At 37.2% G+C, this 21,226-nt stretch overlaps 1 protein-coding gene across 2 annotated transcripts in view; it reads left to right on the top strand.

Annotated features, from left to right (window-relative positions):
* The window catches only part of GABRB2 (gamma-aminobutyric acid type A receptor subunit beta2), a 241,771-nt gene extending 220,816 nt beyond the window's left edge, over positions 1-20,955 (top strand). For both annotated transcript variants that reach the window (XM_041746851.1, XM_041746852.1), the window contains one exon: positions 14,946-20,955. In XM_041746851.1, the coding sequence (XP_041602785.1) occupies positions 14,946-15,293 (348 nt within the window). In that variant the 3' untranslated portion in view covers positions 15,294-20,955. The remainder of the gene's footprint in view (positions 1-14,945) is intronic.
* Positions 20,956-21,226: the final 271 nt, after the last annotated feature.

Genomic DNA, 21,226 nt, shown 5'->3' with positions numbered 1-21,226 from the left:
TTTTAACCCAAAAGCTTCCAACAAACCTTTCCTTCTTTCAGTGATTCCGTTGATTTATGCCTTCCCTTTCCTGAACCAACCCTGGCAAGGGGAGAGGGAATTTCAAGTCTGGTTTACAGCAGTCAGGCCCACATCTGAAACAGAGGATCAGTCTCTCCAATTGTTACAATGGGTGGAATAGATACAACCACAGCCCACTGCAGGTGCTAATGGTGAAATATAAAGAATTAGTTTTACCTACCTATGCAAACTTAGGAATTTACATTTTCTTTCCCAGCCGAGAAATGTTAAGTTGTAAGTATTGTAGCAGTTATCTGTTTTTTTTTTTAAGATTTTATTTATTTATTCATGAGAGACACAGAGAGAGAGAGGCAGAGACATAGGCAGAGGGAGAAGCAGACTCCCCATGGAGAGCCTGATGCAGGACTTGATCCCAGGACCCTGGGATCATGACCTGAGCCAAGGGCAGATGCTCAACCACTGAGCCACCCAGGTGCCCCACAGTTACCCGTTGTAACACACCTAACTGTATGCCAGACATGATGGTAGGCTCCTTAAATATCTTAATCTTAAAACAAACCGTCATGTAATGTGGTTTTCTTTTCAAGATGAGGGGAAATAACTGCATCTTAAAGATGAGATACCTGAACTCAACTAAGCTATGAAACTTGACGGAGGGCCCAGTAGAGAGAAGTGAGAATACAAAGCTGATTTCAAAACTCATGCCTTTAAGACTTAACTCTATATATGCTCTTATCTACACTGAAATCTAAAATAGTGCTGCATAAAGATTATCTATAAAATGTAATTTCTTATCACCTTTATCATCTTAATGAAACTCTCATTATAGATTCATTTAATTGGAGAGAGATATATTTCTCATAAGTAAGAGAAAACAGAAAAAAAATCTGAAAACGTAGTTTTGCTGATGGATGCAAGCTTTCCATTCCCCAAATTTTACTGATCCTGTTGGCAAACAACAAAATGGAATACACTGAGTTGCCTCTCGCCTCTGCCCACTATAAGGATGAAGAACCAAACAAAATTAAGCATTAGGAAAAAAATATTATTCACAGTTTCTTTTTTTTAGGCCTGTGAATAAGGAGGTCTCAACATTAGACACTTTCCCAGACAACTGAAACTATAAGACTCACACAGCCCAAAACCAACTAGGAAGCTCCCTGACAAAGGGCTGTAGCAGAGACTAGTAGCACAGGTGTGTGGCTTCATTCATTTGTCTCTTAAAGAGTAATTGAGCAGGTGCTGTGTGTGGTCCTCTGCCACCACTTCCATGACTGTCTTAAGTTGGACATTGGTTTATCATCCTAAACCTGTCCTGATTATGATGTGACACAAGTTCAATTCATTGACCCACTTACTGTCTAATCAAAGTTACTGCTCTGTGAGTTTATCATATGGGGCACTGTTCTAGGTACTTTATATGAATTCTCTCACTTAATCCTCACAACCACTCAATAAGGCAGACACTGTTCTACCTATTTTACAGCTAAGAAAATAGGCTCAGAAAGGTGAAATATCCTGCTCAAGATCACAGAGCTTTGTGACCTTTTCTTTAAGCCAGTCTGCTTCTATGCCAAGCAGTGTGACTTCAGAGCCCACTAATGCCTCAGCCCAAGAGAAGGTGAATGCTTACAGGTTTACCCTGAGTGTTCCTCCAGTCTACAGGTAAAGAGTTTGGATATTTGTACTAGCTTACTTTAAAATCTAACATGAGTCCCTCTCATTTCACAAAGTGGTTCTTCCTAAAATGAAGTCAAAGTCAAAGTTAGCAGGAAAGAACCAGAGGGAAAAGATGAAGTCCCTCAAGCTATCTAACTTGGCACATACTGAATATAATGTTGTGTAGACATAGGGGGCCTCCCTCTCTCCCTTTCCCTTTCTTTCTCTTCCTATGTCTGACACACCTAACTCTCTCTTTATAAAGACCCAGTGCCACATTTCTTCCCCCCCCCCATCTCTGAGCTCAGGCCATAATCTCTTATTTGCCCACTGCTCCTGCCCCATTCTTATCACCATTCCTCTGCATGGTGCATGCTTATATTCCTAAATATCTCCCCCTTGAAACAATAGGGAATCATACTCTCTCAGGGGAACATAAATCCTAGTATATCATCAATCTTAAGTGTGGTGTGCTGAAGTAGGACTGTCTGCGTTCAAATCTCAGATCCATATTTACTCACTGTGTTATTTCGTGCAAGTGATTTAAATTTTTAGAGTCTCAGCAGGCTTATCTACAAAATGGAAATTGTTAACAAGAGTACCTACGACAAAGGAGTGTGGTGAGGAATACATGCCATCATCCATGTAGAGTGTTTATAACTACCTGGAGTATAGTATACAGACCCACTAAATCTTGACTACAAGTATTACCTGTTAAATCAACTGATACTTCTGGAGTCCCTTTCCAACATGCTTCTTGCCCTCACAGGGACCGCATCTTAAAGGGAGGATACACTTTCAACATCTATAAAAATAATACATAAGTGAAAATAAAGGCAGTGACGCAAATGTCTTCATTGCTATGAGAACATATATCAGGACTTGAAAGAGGGTATAATCAAGGAAGACTTAAAAAATGGAAGGAATATTTTTGAACTGAGCTGTGAAAGATGCAAGATACTAAGAGTAAGAAAGGATGAATATGGATCTCCCTACTCCCTATTATTGATGACACAAATGTTCGAAATTCTGTGGTCCTATTCAGACAGCTCCATATTATTCAGTAGCAGTGATGTTCTACTAAGAAACTGTCTGGAATTTATAAATACTTTTGTTATAATTAGATATTTGTCATTCCTATCTGTTATGGAGGCATTTGTTCTGTAATCATACTGCTCTTAGCATCAGTTATTTTGCTTTTGTTGTATACAGTGAGTACCTGCTTACAAATACACACTGTAAGTTATTTTGACTATAGCACTTTTTAATTACTGCTGAGTCACTTTCCACTGGTGCATTTTTTTAAAGCACAGTTACGAGATCCAGTGCTGTTTAGTACTAAGTATGTGTCTCAACTCCCACTCGTAGGATTCAACAATCATTGTGAATTCATGTACCCTCTCATCCAGCCCACCTCTGTTCAAGAGACTCATTTCAGCACCATTTTCTTGCCCCCTGCCCATCAAGAAACAAACTAAACTCTAAATCCCTACAAGCAAAGGTCACTGGCTGTGTTCTCTGCATCTCTGTGGAGCTGAATATGCTGCTACATGTTCACTGGAATCATGCCTATCTGATCTGCATTAGATCAGCTTTCTGGCAGCTTAGTCAAATTAAATGAAAAACAATAGGAGGCCATAGGTAAAGGTAGGGAGTAAGTAAATAGGTAAATGAGGAAGTCCATGACTCTAATACGTGCAAGTGAAGCTGATAATAGTCTAGATGGTTTGTTTTTGTTTGTTTGTTTGTTTGTTTAAAGTATGCTAATTCTCTTTTTGAGTCAATATCTTCCGAGGAGGGAACTATCATATTTTCAACTGCATCAAAACATTGGTGCCTTGGCTAAGGAGGACAGAAACTAAACCTTGACTTCTTTGCTTCTAGATGACAGACAGAAGCAGACAATAATTTCCCTGTGACACAGAAATGAAGCAATAGCATTCGGTGGTTCTGTATGCCCAAACTCTTCTTCATAGCTTAAGGGACAAAATTGGGTTCCAAAAACCAGTAACAAGAGAAAACCATGGGTCTACCAATGACCCAGGATAATTATGAATTACAATCTTTTTTTTAAAATTTATTTATTTACGATAGTCACAGAGAGAGAGAGAAGAGAGAGAGAGAGAGAGGCAGAGACACAGGCAGAGGGAGAAGCAGGCTCCATGCACCGGGAGCCGATGTGGGATTCGATCCCGGGTCTCCAGGATCGCGCCCTGGGCCAAAGGCAGGCACTAAACCGCTGCACCACCCAGGGATCCCATGAATCACAATCTTTAAGTCAAATATAACCTGCCAATAAGTCTTGAAATTTGACCTGATCGATTGCCACATTTTTTAGTCACTGTCCTGGGCTTTGGAAGCTAGGAAAGTCCCCCCTTTCCCCCCTTAGGAAAATGCACTATTATCACCTTTGGCAATATGTGAAAGCCCCAGATGGAAAATATAGCTCCTCTTTTGCTAAAGTTTACCCATTTCTCCCCTTTCCCTATCCCTGTGCTTTAGAAACACTTGATTGGCATGTTTGCAGCCTTGCAGAAAGAAACCAAAACAAATGCCCTCTATGGTATTTGTTCAAAATGGATTGGGATATTGTGAATTACTAGTTACATGGTGTGTATAAAAATCTTTAGCCTGCCATCACCCATAATGCTTTGAGTTGTACAAACCAGCCAATAAAAAGATTAGATCAATTGTTTCCAGCTTGAGACTTGAGTCAATTATTCAGATGTAAGTTGAACTGAAACAAACCTTTACCTTCTCTTCCAGATGTTAAGACTTCTTTGAGTCATCAGGATTGGGTGGACAAATTCTCACATCTACCTCTCTGAAATTTATCAAAATAAGACTTGGGCTTATGTAAGCTCATTTTAAACCTTACTCCATTCCACACATCCTAGGGATCTATAGTAATTTGAGGCAAGTCCCTCCTTTGGATGGAAGAGAGGTACATTAAAATGAATAGATTGTGAATACAGTTTCCTTCACTTTTTCCTGCTTCAGGGAATTTCAGTATGATCCACTCTTTTCTATTTTTTCCATACAATTAAAATGACTCCTGACTTTCAACTTCAGTTGAAACTAGTAGCTTTATTTATTAAATTAAGAAGAGTAACCCAGATCTCTCTACCAACCTTCCAAAAGAAATTAGTCAATTCAACATATATTTTATTAATTTTACTTTATTATTAAATGTAGCAATTTGAATGTAGTCTTATTTCCCCTAAATTTAGCATTCATCATTCCATCTCAATCCAAATATTATTACAAAAAGTTAGGAAGGCTGTTTAGGAAGTTCAAGAACAGAGAGACTGCAGAATTTTTCACAGCAAAGCCCTATGTGGTTAGGAAAACAAATACAATACTAGCACAGATCTAGATCACAGTTTTAAAGGAAGCTCTAGGACTACTGGATTTTTGCTAGGCAATTTTTCCCTATGCATTATTCCTATGTTATGCCATAATTTTTTAAAACACAATAAAGCAAGTTGTAATTATAGATTAAATGAACTGAAAGGCAAAGTTTTTATATATTTTACCTACTATCACTGATAAAGCAGCCCATGGGCTAAATAAACCCTTAGATGTGATTTTGACCACTCTAATGATGTTTAAAAATCTGGATTTAAATGTTCTTCAGGCAGGCCTGTATTTTTTAGTCTAGTTCACTACAGGGCCAACTTCTTCCTATTCTCCATTATACCTGCTTCCTGCTTTTATATGATCTTCCTAGCCAGATCTGAATGTGTGATCCTAGGCTTCATCTAACCCTCTAGTAATTCCATTTAGCAAGTTTTGAGTACTTACTTTATATCAACTGTAGTGGTCAGCCTTAGGAATACATAAGCAATAAGATACAATCTCTGCTTACATGTTAGCTCTCATGGGGGAAATAAGGGCTCATGGAATGAGTTGGTAATGGAAGATTTAACCTGGTGGAGAGGCTTAGCAAAAGCTGTCCTAAGTCCACCTAGACTTCTCAGAGCAAGAAAAAACACTGGGACCCAGAGCAAGCCAGGATTAGAACTGGTTCTCATCACTGAAGTCAGTGTCCTTTCCAGTCTGCTTGTGGGTATTAAAAGGGGCATATGAGAAGGACCAAGAAAGAGCAGGAACATCAGCTCACTTGATGGCTTTGCTTGCTGAAGATCTTCTCATTCATGATCCTGTATTAATCCCTATTTTTATAAAAGCTTTATCTTCTGGGGTCCTTTAGAGAGAAAAATCATATTCTTCTCTTTCTGCAATGAGGTATACTTCTTATTTCCTCTAAAAATTTCACTATCATTTGAAATAATAATGTAAAATCTCACTGAGCTCACTTGATTCACCCATTCAGCTCGTTGGCCAGATGAATTTTTGTGTGTGTGTCTGAAGCAGAATCTTTCGACATTGTGATAACTATAGAGTAGGATTTCCTTAACAGGCAATCAGTTTACTCAGCAAACCTTGAGATACGCACCCACGTGATCTATTAAAAATTAAAAATTGAAAAACTAAACAACAATAACTAGGGCTACCCATATCCTTTCCATAACTACTTCTCCTCACGTGAAAATAATAGAAAAAGTGCAAGATTTGAATCTGCAAACATACATTTAAATAATTGTTTTACCACTTAATAAACTAAGCTACAGGAAAGAGTTACAGGACTAACTCTAGCCTCATAATGTGGTTGTGAGATTTCACACTTCACGATAGCATAGCATGATTCAAGACAGAATTTAAAAAATAAGTGCTTTTTTTTTTCCTACAGTTTTTGTTAAAAAAAAAAAAAAAAAAAAAAGATCACCCTCCTGCAACTACCTGGGTAGTTCAGCAGTATTTTCCTATATGTATGTCCCAGATCTTAACTCCATATTTTATTTGATTACTAATTCCCCACTTACTTTGGTTGTGGAATACTAGCCTTTTCTTGCTCTCTTATAACCTCCATTTCATATTCTGGTTGGGTGAACTTTCTTTTACCTCTTAGAATACCAAATGCATATTAGTTGGTTTCTAAGTGTTTTTTCCTTTGGAAAGAGTGTTTTGGATATTCCCAGGTGGTAACAGTTCATTGCCTTAGCATTTGAAGTTACTCAGGTCACAGTGTCATTTCATGGAAGATAAAACAAGATCTCCTATCCAACTAGTCACAGTAATTGGAAATTGCAGAGCTAGGATTTCTTGGATTTTTGCAATTTCTCACTCTTCTCTTGACTATATAAGTGGTGAACTGGGATTTAAAATAGCGCCATTCTCACTTCCCAAGATAAGCATGCAATGCTGCTAGGCCGCTGAGGGATATGATTTGTTTTTTGGTATAAGATTACAGGACAAGGACTTTCCTCCTGAGCATACACCTGTCATTGGGAAAGGTACAGAAAAAGGAGCAAGAAACCTAAAACTAGACCTGCAACTAACAAATTATATAAAAATAAGGTCCACTCATCATTGTTTAACATGATATCTTTTAAGCAAAATGAAATTGTTAACCAGAGCATGTTCTGTTTCTTGATGGGGAAAAAAATTTGGGGATGAAGAATGGAAAAAAGGAAGATAAAACCTCTGAATCCAAATGTTTAACATGATTTTACCCTTGTTTGAACCATTGGCACATGGTCAGTCTGGGGAATAAGTCAGCAGAGAAGTCCATCCTCCTACCCAAAAGAATTTGATTCAATCAGTGTGCAAACTGCCTTATTCACAGAGGATCATTCATAGGAGGCTCTGGAGTGCTAAAGTAAATAAATCAGTGTCTTTCCCAGGGTTTCAGCATTTCCTTTCTGATTGATAAGCAAAAGAACTGCAGGTAAAACAAAATTTTCAGATGTATTGTTAAGTGGGAAACATGAGACTTTATTCACACTGGCCTGTTTAATAGGGCCCCCTCCTAAAACCCTTGTCAGAAATGGACACTTGTGAATGAAAGTTGAAGATGAGAAAGCAAATAGTATAGATGCTTGGACTAAGGCAAGGCCTCAGCATAGCTCTTGCAAAGGCAATTTATCTCCAGAGAGTGACAGTTTTGCTAGTCTATCTCTTCCTTCTCTTTCCCTTTATTTAATTTTGCTTCCTTCTCTTTGTTTCTTTTTTAAGATTTTATTTATTTATTATGATAGACACAGAGAGAGAGGCAGAGACATAGCCAAAGGGAGAAGCAGGATCCCCATGGGGAGCCTGATGCAGGACTCGATCCCAGGATCCCAGGATCATGACCTGAGCCAAAGGCAGATGCTCAATCACTGAGCCACCCAGGCATCCCTCTCTTTCTTGTTTCAACTATTACCAACAAATTTCTCACAGCTGTTTGAATAAGTAAAAATGCCAAGACATGAAAATTTGATAAATATTTTCTTAGGTTTCCCAGAGCAATAGAGATTGCTACATGATCTTTCTGATTAAAGGTCTTGTTAATATCCTAATCAAAAAAAGAACAGTTTAGTGTTTTCTCTTGTGTCTCAAGGCTCAAGTGAAGAAAAAGACAATTAGGTAATATACCTGGGTCAGGCTGGAAAGGTTGGTGTGGAGACCCAATGTCAAAGATAAGCTAAATCACATGACAGTTGCTATTCCTTCCATTTTTTGGAACGTCTGCACCTAAATACACTCTGATATAGAAATGGCATTTCAAGACAGAACTCATAACTGAAGAAAGTCTCAAGATATGCAGTTTTATTTGATCATTATAAGTAGGAATGTTGGAACAAACAGATGAAGAGCCAGGACATTACATACCAACTGTGCAACTCTGGGCAGATCACTTATTACCCCAAATTCTCAATCTCCTCATTTTCAACATGAGAATATTAGAAGTAACTTTCTCATAAAGTTATCATCCAAGATTAAATATTACAACTGTGTAAAGCTTTTAATTTAATGCCTATCTCCAGAAAATCATAAATGGAGATCACATATGTTCTCTCCCTATGAAAGCTGTTTTTTAATGTGGTAGTGTGGACTGTAATCAAAACTTCAGCTTTTTCTTTAGGTCTCAAGTCCTCTGCTTCTTTATTAAAAGTCATGCCCTTCTGCTGCTTCCAATAAACCGATAGTTTTCCAGCTGTGAACATTAGCCCCATAGCCGGCTATCATCGGGGAGCTTGTTAGAAATGCAGATTGTTGAGCCATATTCCAGACTTACTGACTCAGGAACTCTGGGACTGGAGCCCAAAGACCTCTATGTTTTATTAGGTTTTCCAAGGGATTCTGATGCATGTTCAAGTTTGGAAACCACTGACACAGACTACACTATCCATCAAACCAAAAAGATACTGAGAGTGGTGGTTCCCAGACAGAAACTGTCACTGGTAGGACTGAATAGTCAAACCACAGATGTCTACTCTACTTAGATGAAAGCATTGCAGTTAACAGAACTTTACATCATCCGTCATCTCTAGGGAAATATTTAGATGCAGGCACCCTTACTCATTCCTCATTAAGGAAAATTTTACAAGCCTTCAGATGACTTGCCCCTAACATGCACTGAGAGGGTCCTCTTTTATGAGCTATAGAGTACACATGGGTTTGGGAGCTGCTTCTATGCCTCAGCATGACACACTGAAAAAGATCAGATTCTAATTATTGCTCTAATTCACTGCCTGAAAATGTATTAGGTTTCTTAACTTCTCTGTGCTTTATTTTCTGAGCACGAGATCAGTACCTGGCCCATAGGGCCAATGGAATAACTGAAAGAGGCTTGCCCTGGCTTCTAGCTGCTATTCACTAAGCTCTCTTCTCTGGGGTAAGAATGAGGCATCCATCATGTAAATGGCCAGGGAATTATGGGAAACGCTGCTTCCAAATTTCAGGTACCTCAGCATGATGCTCCAGCAAGAGACCTATATAAATAGAGGGAGAAGCCCTAGCACAGGAAAGGAACTCAAGAGGTAGCCTCATGCAGTTCCAATCTTCAGACTGGTGTTGCAGAATTAAATCCGCCTTTTTAAAATAATTTTATTTATTTATTTATTTATTTATTTATTTATTTATTTATTTTAATTTTTTTATTTGAGACAAAGAGAGATGAGCAGAGGGGTAGGAAGAAGGAGGGGGAGAGAATCTTAAGCAGACCCTACACTGAGCACCACAGAACCCAATGTGGGCCTTCATCTCAGGACTCTGAGATCATGACCTGAGTCAAAACCAAAGTCAGACACTTAAACAGCTAAGCCACCTAGGTACCCTAAAACCTACTTTATTGGTGATTCATAAAGGGTTTGAGTTACTAAGGGTCACACAATTAATTCCATCCTATCAGCATTACTTATTGAGCATACTGTATGCCAGGCACCAGGCCAAGTACTTGGGGATACAACAGTGAGACCCTGTTTCTGCCTTTACCAAGAAGGGTAGTCTGGTGAGGCAGACAAACAGATGATCATAATGACAAGCATTGTGGTGAAAGATTTAAGGGCCAAGAGGAGAGACAAGACTGGCCCTTTCTCTGCTCTGCCACACCAGCAATTAGAGATATCTCCCTCTTTGACCCTGATGTCAGGGCTGTTTTCCTTGGTGGTCAGGAGAATACTGGACGATCTGTGATCCCGTGAATACTGAGCTCCTTCTCCACCCTTGAAATAAAATGTAGCTTCTACTCATCTCACCTCAACATTCAGAATTAACTCAGTCTAGATTTACTTATTATATTTAATAAATGGATTATGTATTATAACAAAAACATATTTAGTGTTTACTTTGTACTAAGCATTGTTCTCAGCACTTTACAGAAGCCACTAATCAAAGCAAAATTAAATAATCTGGTGAACTCAAAGCTCTGGTTTGTTCATGCAGTACATGACATTGAAAAAAATGATAGTAAAAAGAATGATGTATTCATTTAATGAATATTTATTGTGTTCCTTATTATTCATTATTATTAAATTATGATTAAATGTATTCATTTAATGAATATTTATTGCTTTTTAAGAGCGAGATCAATTGTGATTTTTCTGAGTGCTTACTATGTACAAAGCTGGACTGGATGGTCTGCATGTGCTATCTTATTCAATCCCCTGAAACAGCTTGAGGAGACTGGTGTTGGTATTTCCCCTCACTTTACCTATGAAAAAAAATGAACTCAGAGAGGTTGAATGATATGCCCATGGTCACAAAGATAGTGAATGGTTCAGCCCAGAATCAAAACCTGGATTGCTGAGTCCAGAATTAGAACTCGAAAACTCTGCATTGTATTCCCCATTTTGGTAGAAAACACACAGTTCCAAGTGTTGATTAGGCCATGACTGCACACTTCAGAAAAACAAAAACAAAAAATCCTCAGAACTGGTGATTTAAAGTAAGTTGAGGAAACAGATGCTGTGGTGTGTCAAGGGAGGGATGCAGCTTGTTTCTGAAGAGGTAAGTTAAAAAGTTTGGCATTTTCTGGAAGGCTTTAGATAGGACATGAGGAAATGTTAAGAAAACTGATCTTTCAAGGAAAGACAAGATGGAATAATCAGAGCAGTGTCTCAGGGCTTAACTCTGAGGTGCAGCCTAATAAACCATAACCTACTTGAGCTGCCTCCTCCATATCACTATTTTTTTTCCATATCACTATTAATTGGAAAATAAATTAGAAATGAAAGTGGTTATATTTTATACCTCTCCACTTTATAGCTCCATGGTGAAGAGTTAGAGTTTTCTGGAAAAGCATTTTGTTCTTTAATTCAGGTTAATTTATTCCTTGCCTATTAGTAATCTTAGTTGAGACTATACAGGCAGTCAGATTTTGAGGCTGAAGTCTCCTAACATAGCAAGACCTTGAGGAGTAGCACCTCATAACCTGATGGACATGTCAGTACACCTCACCCACCACCACAACTCCTGACTTCGGCCTGAGCAGATCTCCAGCAGTGCTGAGATGGCTAGGCTTACCTACAGAAAGCTCATCACCCACATCTATTCCACTGTCTTTTAGGCAGAGCTATTTACTGTGTTTTCCCAGCCCGCTGATACTGGTATGTATCCCCTGCATTTGTAGCCTGTCGTGACAATCAGCTTGCATAGCACTTAGGTTTCCCAAGTCCATCCACATATCCATCTCCATTAGTCTCCCAAAATTATATTCTTATAATTGAAGAAAACTAGCTTCAGAGGGATTAAATCACTTTTCTGGGCCACCTGGGCGGCTCAGCCAGTTAAGCATCTGACTCTTGGTTTCAGGCTCAGGGTCCTGGGATTGAGCCCCTCCTTGGGCTCCACCCTCAGTATGGAGTCTTCTTGTCTTTCTCCCTCCTACCCCTGCACCTCTCTCACTCACTGTCTCTTTTTATAAATAATAAAATATGAATGAATGAATAAATGAATAAATAAATAGATCACTTTTTCAAGGTCAAAAATAACAAACAGAGCAGTCAGAACTCTGGTTTTTTAATTCCAAGTCCAATATTCTTTCTAGAGACTGTTATTGCCACAGGGACTGGAAGCAAGGCCATCTTCCTTACCACTGTGGCTGTGATACAGTGTCAGACACATATTAGTTTCAATAGATATTTCCTTTTAATTTTTGATAAAAAAGTAGTTAATGAAGCTTCAAGAATTATCTAACAAATCTTGAATTTCGTAGATAACAAACTCACTAATATCAGACAAATTATCCAATTTAGAACAAATTTCCATAATAAGAGTATACTGCTCCTGTTATTTTTATAATTCTTATTATTATTGACTTGTATTTTTACCTCAGCCAGGCCTGATGGATATTCATAAGTGCTCTTAATACAGTCACTCAATAGAGAAGTATATATCCTGGTGCTTAGAGAGGAGGAGACTCCTCAACATTGTTCTGCATACTGGCCAAAGGAATTTTGCTAATCAGTTATTTTCTAGGTAGTTAAAGTAAGAGTTAACAGTCCAGAGCAGAACAGAAAATAAGTACAAGGTCTGAAATAATGAGCGGTGCTAGGTTCCCCATGTCCATCAGCTTCACTTTCCTTGAGTGTTGTAAAGCTATACTTCTCTTCCCCAAGCTGTGCATTTTAATGATCAAGTTTTGAGTTCCACCTCCAGCATTTAGTAAGTGTGTGACTTTGAAATTTAGTGAATGCTTTCACTTATAGTCCAGAAAAGAATCCCTTTTCAAAAGACGGTTGTGAGCATTCAGGAGATGATTTCCACAAAGCCCTGGTGCATGGTATGAGCCTTTGAATATTTGTTTTCTTCTCTAAGGCTATTGGTTCTATGACTAAAGCCATTACCTGGCCCTTCCTTGACAGAAGTGTTTCAAAACTTATTGGGTTTCATTTCCAAGTCTTGTAAACTTTAAAAATTAACTTAAAGAATATATTTGTTTAATATGTCCACTAAACAAAATACTACCATAAACCAAACATACAGAATGTCTAATCAGTGGACAGAGATTAATTGGTCAATTACTAGGTTCTAGCATACTTTATAGCTTGTATTTCTCAAAAGATTTTAGACTTGAATTTATAATACAGGGTCATTAAACCACATTTGAAAGCTAATTGTTAGTATATAATCTTAACAGCCTTCTTTTTGCCTTCTGCATAATTCATGAAGCTCAGACCATTTTATCTCCCAATTAAGTGTTTGGTTATATCCCTTGCTTCCATATATCACCAGTATCTACTATTGACCATTTTCCTTTATTTTAAATAAATGTACTCTGTTATTAATAATAATGTGTTGCATCTAGGTTTTATTATCTGTAGCAATTGAGGGCTCTTAAAAATAAGACACATTGGGTGCCTGGGTGGCTCAGTTAGGTAAGCACCTGCCTTTAGCGCAGATCATGATCTTGGGACCCTGGGATGGAGTCCCACAGGAGCCTGCCTCTCCCTCTCCCTCTGCTATTCCCCCAGCTTGTGCCCTCTCACTCTTTCTCTCAAATAAATAATATCTTTTAAAAAATGAGACACACAAATCTTCCCTTCTTAACAAAACAAAACAAAAATATATGGTCATTTAATATTTAGGTATAATGACATCAGTATTCATTCCTTACTTTTAGCTTTGCCAAGAAGAAATCATCCAAGAGAGAAAAGGGTCACCCTATCTAGAGGCCTCCTTCATTCTATTCCCTGGGCTCAAAATCCCACTTAGTATATATCCAGGTTTGCACTGACTTCTTCTTGAATCCTGCCTCCTTCCTTCTTCTCTCAAGCCAGTCCCTCACCCCACTCACCCCTCTACCATGGACAGTTTGTCCAGTTGTTAATTTTCAAGTTCTTTGTTGTTCAGAGTTCTGTTGCATTTTGGCATGTCACATAATGCCTGAATTTCTATTGTCCAAAACTCTTCTTTTACCCTATTTATATCAATACAGTAAATTTAAGGTGATACAGTATAAGTGTGGTTGTTAAGAAGCATAATCAAATGAAGTTACATGAAAATGTTTCTGGCATAAATAGCAAGTGCTTAAAAAATGTTATCTAAAAAATTATCTAATGTTTTAGTTCTAGTTTTATCATAAATTCATCTGTAATTAGGCTATTATTATGAGCACAATTCAGTAATTAATCCCTCAATACTATTTCATACCTAGCAAAGCTTAATTTTGCATATATTTGTATCAGAACTGTAAATTCTTTACAGAGTATCATGCCTTCTGTTTTCTATATGCCCCTGAGTAGAAACAATGAAAATGGTACTAGCAACAGTCTCTTATATCATGATGTCATTACAGAAATCCTCTAGGGTTGTATTATACCATTTAATAGATGGAGAAACTGAAACTCATTTAGCTTATGGTAAGGGAGCCACCATTCAAATTAGGAATTCACCCAGTGTCACTTCACCTCGAACCAGGATTTACCCCCTGGCTCCCAAACCCACACACCTAGCCAGTATGCTCCTCTTCCTTCTTCATCTCTTGAATGAATGACCACTTTGAAACAACTTGGTAATTGTGAGGATCCCTGAAAGAAGATCATTAGAATGGTGAATGTCCGAGTACCCCTGATTTTTGAGCACCAAAAATGTACCCATTAGGGGAAATAATATACCTATTAGAAGATATTTATGAGATAGTTAAACTGTGAGACTCTAGCCTTGATCAAACTATATTCTCGGTTCAGAGAACTTGATGCTCCTCAGTGATCTCAACTGGCTCTAAATGATACACTGATTTGGGAGCCGTGCTGGTTTAATCAAAATATGAGCTATATCTGTTTGTTATCCTTGTTAAATATGTAACCTCAAAGCCAGTTCTCAGAACCACTTTGATAACTACTACCCAAACCACATATTGTAGTGCCTTACATAATTAGCACCAATAGAGGCTTACTGTTGTAATCTACGTCTTTTTAAATTCTTCTCCCTTGCAGATGGACCCCCATGAGAACATCTTACTGAGCACTCTGGAGATAAAAAACGAAATGGCCACGTCTGAGGCTGTGATGGGACTTGGAGACCCCAGGAGCACAATGCTGGCCTATGATGCCACCAGCATCCAGTACCGGAAAGCCGGGTTGCCCAGGCACAGTTTTGGCCGAAATGCCCTGGAACGACATGTGGCACAAAAGAAAAGCCGCCTGCGAAGACGCGCTTCCCAACTGAAAATCACCATCCCCGACTTGACTGATGTGAATGCCATTGATCGGTGGTCCCGCATTTTCTTCCCAGTGGTTTTTTCCTTCTTCAACATCGTTTATTGGCTTTATTATGTGAACTAAAACATAGCCTCCTGTGGGAAGCAAGGACTAGACTCCTCCTCAAACCAGTTGTACAGCCTGATGTAGGACTTGGAAAACACATCAATCCAGGACAAAAGTGATGCTAAAATACCTTAGTTGCTGGCCTATCCTGTGGTCCATTTCATACCATTTGGGTCGCTTCTGCTAAGTAATGAATACACTAAGGTCCTTGTGCTTTTCCAGCTGGGATGCAAGTAATTTGTACACATGTTGGCAAGACTGTGTCTGAGTGTTCTACTTTATCTGCTTAGTATGCAGGCTAAATAGAGGGGAATTATTTAGAAAACATTCTTAGAGGACTCAGTAGCATTGCCAGGCATTTCACTGAGAAGTGGTCATATCCAGATACTGCCCATCTTCATTTCTAAGATTGGCATGCTGTTGATATGGCACTGTGTTTATGAAACATTATCTGCAATGCCATGCAAACATGCTTACTGAAGATGGTCTATGCCCGTCGTATTAAGTTGATAATGTCACGGGAAGATAATTCCCACTGGATTCTAGAAGGTTCTCATGTAGTTCAAACAGGTTAGGGAGAGTGAAGAAAGAGACTTGGTAACCAATTTGGCCAGTCTCTGCTTGAGCATAGGGAGTCAACTCTGACGTCTTCCATTTTGACATTTAGAAACTGGAGACTGCTGGATATTATCATGCATGGTGGCCAAGAAATGGTTCTAGAAAGCTATTTCCCAGGTGGTTAAAATAAGAGTTAATAATCCAGAGCAGAGTGGAAAAGTCCAGAAGTGACTGTTGTAACAAAATTAAAGCAAGCGAGCAGCATGACTCTTATCAACCCCACACAGCATCTGGTCTTTACATATTTTGTATGATGGCAAAAGGTCCACTGAGAGAATTTCTCCCCCCAAATTCACAAACTTTTGATAGAAGACCTAAAGAAGTTTTTTATAATTTATCTAATCAAAAGACAACCACAATAGAAAAGTTAGCAAAATTAGAAGTATATTAGATGTAGGTTAGATTGAGAGTCATTCAAATAGTAATATAGAGCACAGACAAAGCTAGCAAGCAGGTTGATCTCAGACAATGTCAGACATCTCTACATTTCCCTGTAAGTTTATTTCTAAATTTAATAGGATATTTCAAAAGAAGGATTTGTTCATTTCTTTAAAGGATTAATGGTCCTTTCCAGCTTTTCTTGTTTCTGAAACCCTGATTATATTCTTAGGAGACAGACAAAGTAAGGCTTTGAAGAGATTGATTGAACTACATTTCCTTATGTGCAGTGAAATTCACCTTTGTATTTTTCATTGCAAACAATACTTAAAGGGTTATGTGCACAAGTAGAGTTAGTTTGTGGGTTTGTTGAGTTTGACTTTTTAAGGGTGCTTTCATTGTGTATGTTGCAATTGGCCTAATGAAAGAGAATATGAAAAGCAGTGTAGCATAGGATGGCAACTAAGCCACATTAACATGATGAATGTTATGAGCCTCAGTTGATATTACAGAAAAATATATAACTGATAGGCAAGCATGATGTATTGTTTTTATTCAATTTTTGAATTATGTCAGTGTGCTTTTTTCTATACTAATTGGGCATATGCATTCATATGTGAGACAGGAAAGAGAATAAGCTAATATATTTTATTTCAATGTGAGGTTCATATTTTGCTTTTTCTTGGAGAAAATAGTGAATTACTAATTTCTCCTTAAAGTTTGATTTGATTGAATGTTTTCTTGGAGGATGACTTTGCTATTTCTATTTTAAAAACAAAAAAAACCACACTTATTTGTCAATCAAAGTAACATCCCTAATTGTGCATAGTAACCAAGGCAAGTATTTGCCTGTGGATTAAATGTACGTTTTTCCCCCCTAATAATTCCGCAGCTTGGAATATGATAGAGTCCTGCTGCCCTCTTAGTCCAACTTTCAGACAGAGGGGAAAAAAAGTTTAAACACATTTAGCTTTCTAAATTTGCTCTAAGATGGGAGGTATTTTTTTTTTCCTTCACCAGCAAAGGGAACTCTGGCCTTTATTTTTTGATTATACACTTGAACACCTCTGAGAATGGTCTTTGGGCAGAATCCAACCAAGTTTCTGCCCGTAGACCCAGAGTAGAAATTTCTCAAGCTTCTCCAGGAACACACTTTCTCCTAGGCAATCATTTTGGGGCATCACACTAATTAAAGTGCCTGTCCCTTGTCGCCAGGGGTTAAAGTTTGAGTAGCATATATCAGGAAGGAGCATATCGATAACTCAGGTGCACAACTCCAAAATGCCATTCTGGAAAGGCTTTTCTAGACACAACTCAGAGCCCAAGTCTAGAAGTGGGCTCTTATTTGCAATTATCATAAAAGCCATAAAAATCCTTGATATTGTCACTATGGTTACAACAAAATTTTGATGTCCAGGGAGATCAACATAGTAATCTAGATCAAAGTGAGAGAAGAAACTTTGCAGCATGAGCCTCAAAAGCATATGACCAGGGATTCATTTCTGCTCGCAGTGGCAAGAGGAAACCAGAAAAAAGGAGAAAGGCAGGAGCTTGAAACAGATGCCCTAGAGCGAAATCCATATATTGGCATTCAATAACCATGTAGGTAGAAACGACTGACTCATCCTGCCCAGAGATAATAGTAGATGTAGAATTTATTTTTTACTATATTTTTACTGTGATTGAATTGGACTGTAGTCTCCAAATTGAGGGCGGGTCGGGGAGGGGTGCTAGATTTCCTAAGTCTTTGAAGACCAGTCAGCTTGATATCCAGTGGTTAAATTTAAGGACCACAAAAATGTGTTTGGCAATTCTGATATGGTATTACTATCACTTTATACACATATATATATAAATCTATATAGTTTTCTTTTGATTATGAAACAACCAGATAGCCAGCAATTAAGGTGTTTTTCATCTTTGTGAAATTCATAGGCAAATTCTGACTCTAAAATGCACAGTCTAAATGAAACCTTTGATCTCAATCTGTATATATATATTGTACATGACTGCTAGTAGGTATGAAATGCATTTTCAGAATTGAAAACTCATGCAACATAATCATGTGTTTGCATAAGGAATGTTACAATCCTTTCTACTGCAATTTAATAACAGGGGAAAATACTTAAGCAGTGCCATCTAGACCTTTTCTCTTCTCATGTCTTCAAAAGCAGTGCTAAGTAAAAATAATAATAATAATAATAAAAATGGTTTATGAACCAAAAGACTTTACATTCTAGCATTAGGAACACAAAAAGTCTGTCAGCTTATAAAAGCACAACACATAGAGAAAGTTCAGCAGAATGCAGTGGGAAAATGAATCACGTTCATTTTAAGCAAGGCCTGCATTAAATTGGCAACTAACACAATTTCCATTTTCTATAGGTAACTGTGTTCCAGTTTTATGATTAAATTCATATTCAACAACAAAAACAACAAAACAACAAATCACAGGTCTTACAACATATCTACATGTATATATGTGTATATATAGATCCATATAAACATACATACATATATATGCATTCATATGTTGGAAAACAAAAGGAATAAGCTAATATGTTTTATTTCTTTCATTAAACCAGTGTATGAGTATTTTTAATTGGCAACCTGAACAAATCAACATATTGAAACTAGTAATACAGGGTACTGAGCATTTCTCTATCAGCAGATCAATGCCTACTGTTCTTATGAACCATTGCACAGTTTGACACTACAATAGTACTGTACCTCAGAACATCGGGAATTAACTAGTTCTCACATTGCTTGTCTACTTGCTCTCTTTTTCGAGGAAACAAATAACATTGTCTATTGGTAATTTAAAAACAAATGAAGTCTTCAGAAAATGATAAAAAAAATTCCTCCTTGAAGGAGGAAAAAAAAAATAACTGAACCCCACCATGTTGGTTAGGGCAAATACTCTCAACTGTAGCAATCATGCCATTTTGCTAAGTGTACAGAGTCCATGTAATGTGAGCAATCATAACTTTCACTCAGCGTGTGTAAATATTAAAACAGATTTCTTAAATATTTTTAACTTCTAATTTGTATTTTATGGTAAGGCAACGTGCTAATTCTGTTTATGGCTTAAGTTCATGTGTTATAATATTATGTAAATAATTCAACATGCTGTAAATGGTCAATAGATACAAATAATTGTTTTTTTTCTTAATTTTTATTTATTTTTTACTAAGTACAGTTACTGCAGTGCCCCAGCAGAGTAATTTAAACACCCTTTTGCATAAATGGTTTGGGATCCCAGACAGAAGGGTTTCAATGCTACACACACACACACACACACACACACACACACAAGTATGCACACGCACAAACACACTTTCACTTTCCGCTCACTCACTCCCACTTTCACCCCCTTTATGGGAAATGCTGTAGTGTTTATGTAGTTAATGTAACAACCAAGAGATAGCCTTAGAAATGGAAATGGAAAAGCAGAAGTGATCATTGATAACTTAGTAGAGTTTTTTATATGTCTGAGTTCAAGAAACCAAAGGTTGTAACTTAAATCTCAATTTTAAAAGAGTAACAGTTTATACTGATGGCACTACAGGAAATAAAAGTGCTTATTATTCATACCTATTCCAGAAATTTATTACACATAAATACACACAAGACTTTTTTTTTAATAATAGCATTTTGTCCTTAGATAGTATTATTCCTTTTAACCAAAGACTCCAGAATTACTAAAAAAACAAAAAAGGAAAGAAAAAAGGAAAAATGGGGGAAAATATATAAAAAAAAAGACTGCTTCACACCAAAGGTTTAAAAAATATTTCCAAATATACTAGGAACACTGTAAAAACTAGTAAGGAAACAACAGAACATTAACTAAGATACTGCCCTAAAAAAAAAATCACTTAAGAAAGAAAAAAGCAGCAACACCCTTAAATAATTTATTAGTTATTTGGAAACTGAAGTAAAATATTTCTGTGGATACATGCAAATTTGTGACATCAGATTTTAATTTGCTTTGAAAAGTTCTTTTGTGATAAAGATAAATACGATCCAAAATGATGACAAACAGAACTTTGTGTTTTTAACTTTCAAAACCAAATGTCCTTCTCCTGTCAAATGTCCACTAATCTGATGCCCATTGTGTGTGTCCTTGTACCACCTGAAGCAAGTTGACAGTTCCATCAGCTTGTATCTTTTCCTTTTCAGGTTAATAATTTGAGTTCAACCCTGATCATTTTAAGCATAATTATTTCAAACAAAGTTGCAAATGATTTAAATTCCATAACATTTTAAAAATTTTATTTGCATGGGTGTTTAAATAGTTCTGTTATGAATATTGTCCCTGCACAGTTCTGAATTGTCCTTTTATAAAAAGTGATATTCTAGTTTCTTCACAATGTAGTGATTATCAGCCTTACTAATTACCTTGTAGCCTTTCTTAATATGCACATAATGCACATTTTCCAATGGCTAGAAAATGCAAAATACAAGTGAATATCATTGCATCTATTTTCATGTCTTTCTAAAAACAGGACTACTAAAATCTCTGGGATACATGAGATAGTAACAAATGAGGATTATAAATGAGTAGCACATAGAATTATTTTCTTGAATTTAAACTTATTACAGCCAGTTTCAGCATGTAAATATATAATAATGTGGGCTAGTGTGTAATTCTTGAACTAAGAAATATAAATAAAACTTAAAAGGATGTGTGTGTGTAGTTTCATTGGGTTTGAAATATATATATAGATACATGCATATATATGTATATATATATGTACATATATATAATCTATTAGTATGACTTAGTTTGTAGAATCTTGGCTTTCATGAAAAGCAATGGAAAGCTTCAGAACTTGGGCCTGCTATTGGGCAGAATTGAGTTTGAGCTCACACTTGTCACATATTAGGTATATGACCATGCAGATATAATTGCACTTCACTCATAGGGCTGTTGTAAAGATGAAATGTAATAACCC

Source organism: Vulpes lagopus, chromosome 3, assembly GCF_018345385.1.
Source record: "Vulpes lagopus strain Blue_001 chromosome 3, ASM1834538v1, whole genome shotgun sequence".
Taxonomy (NCBI): Eukaryota; Metazoa; Chordata; class Mammalia; order Carnivora; family Canidae; genus Vulpes; species Vulpes lagopus.
Note: the sequence above shows the minus strand (reverse complement) of the source record. Positions and strands in the feature narration are given on the sequence as shown.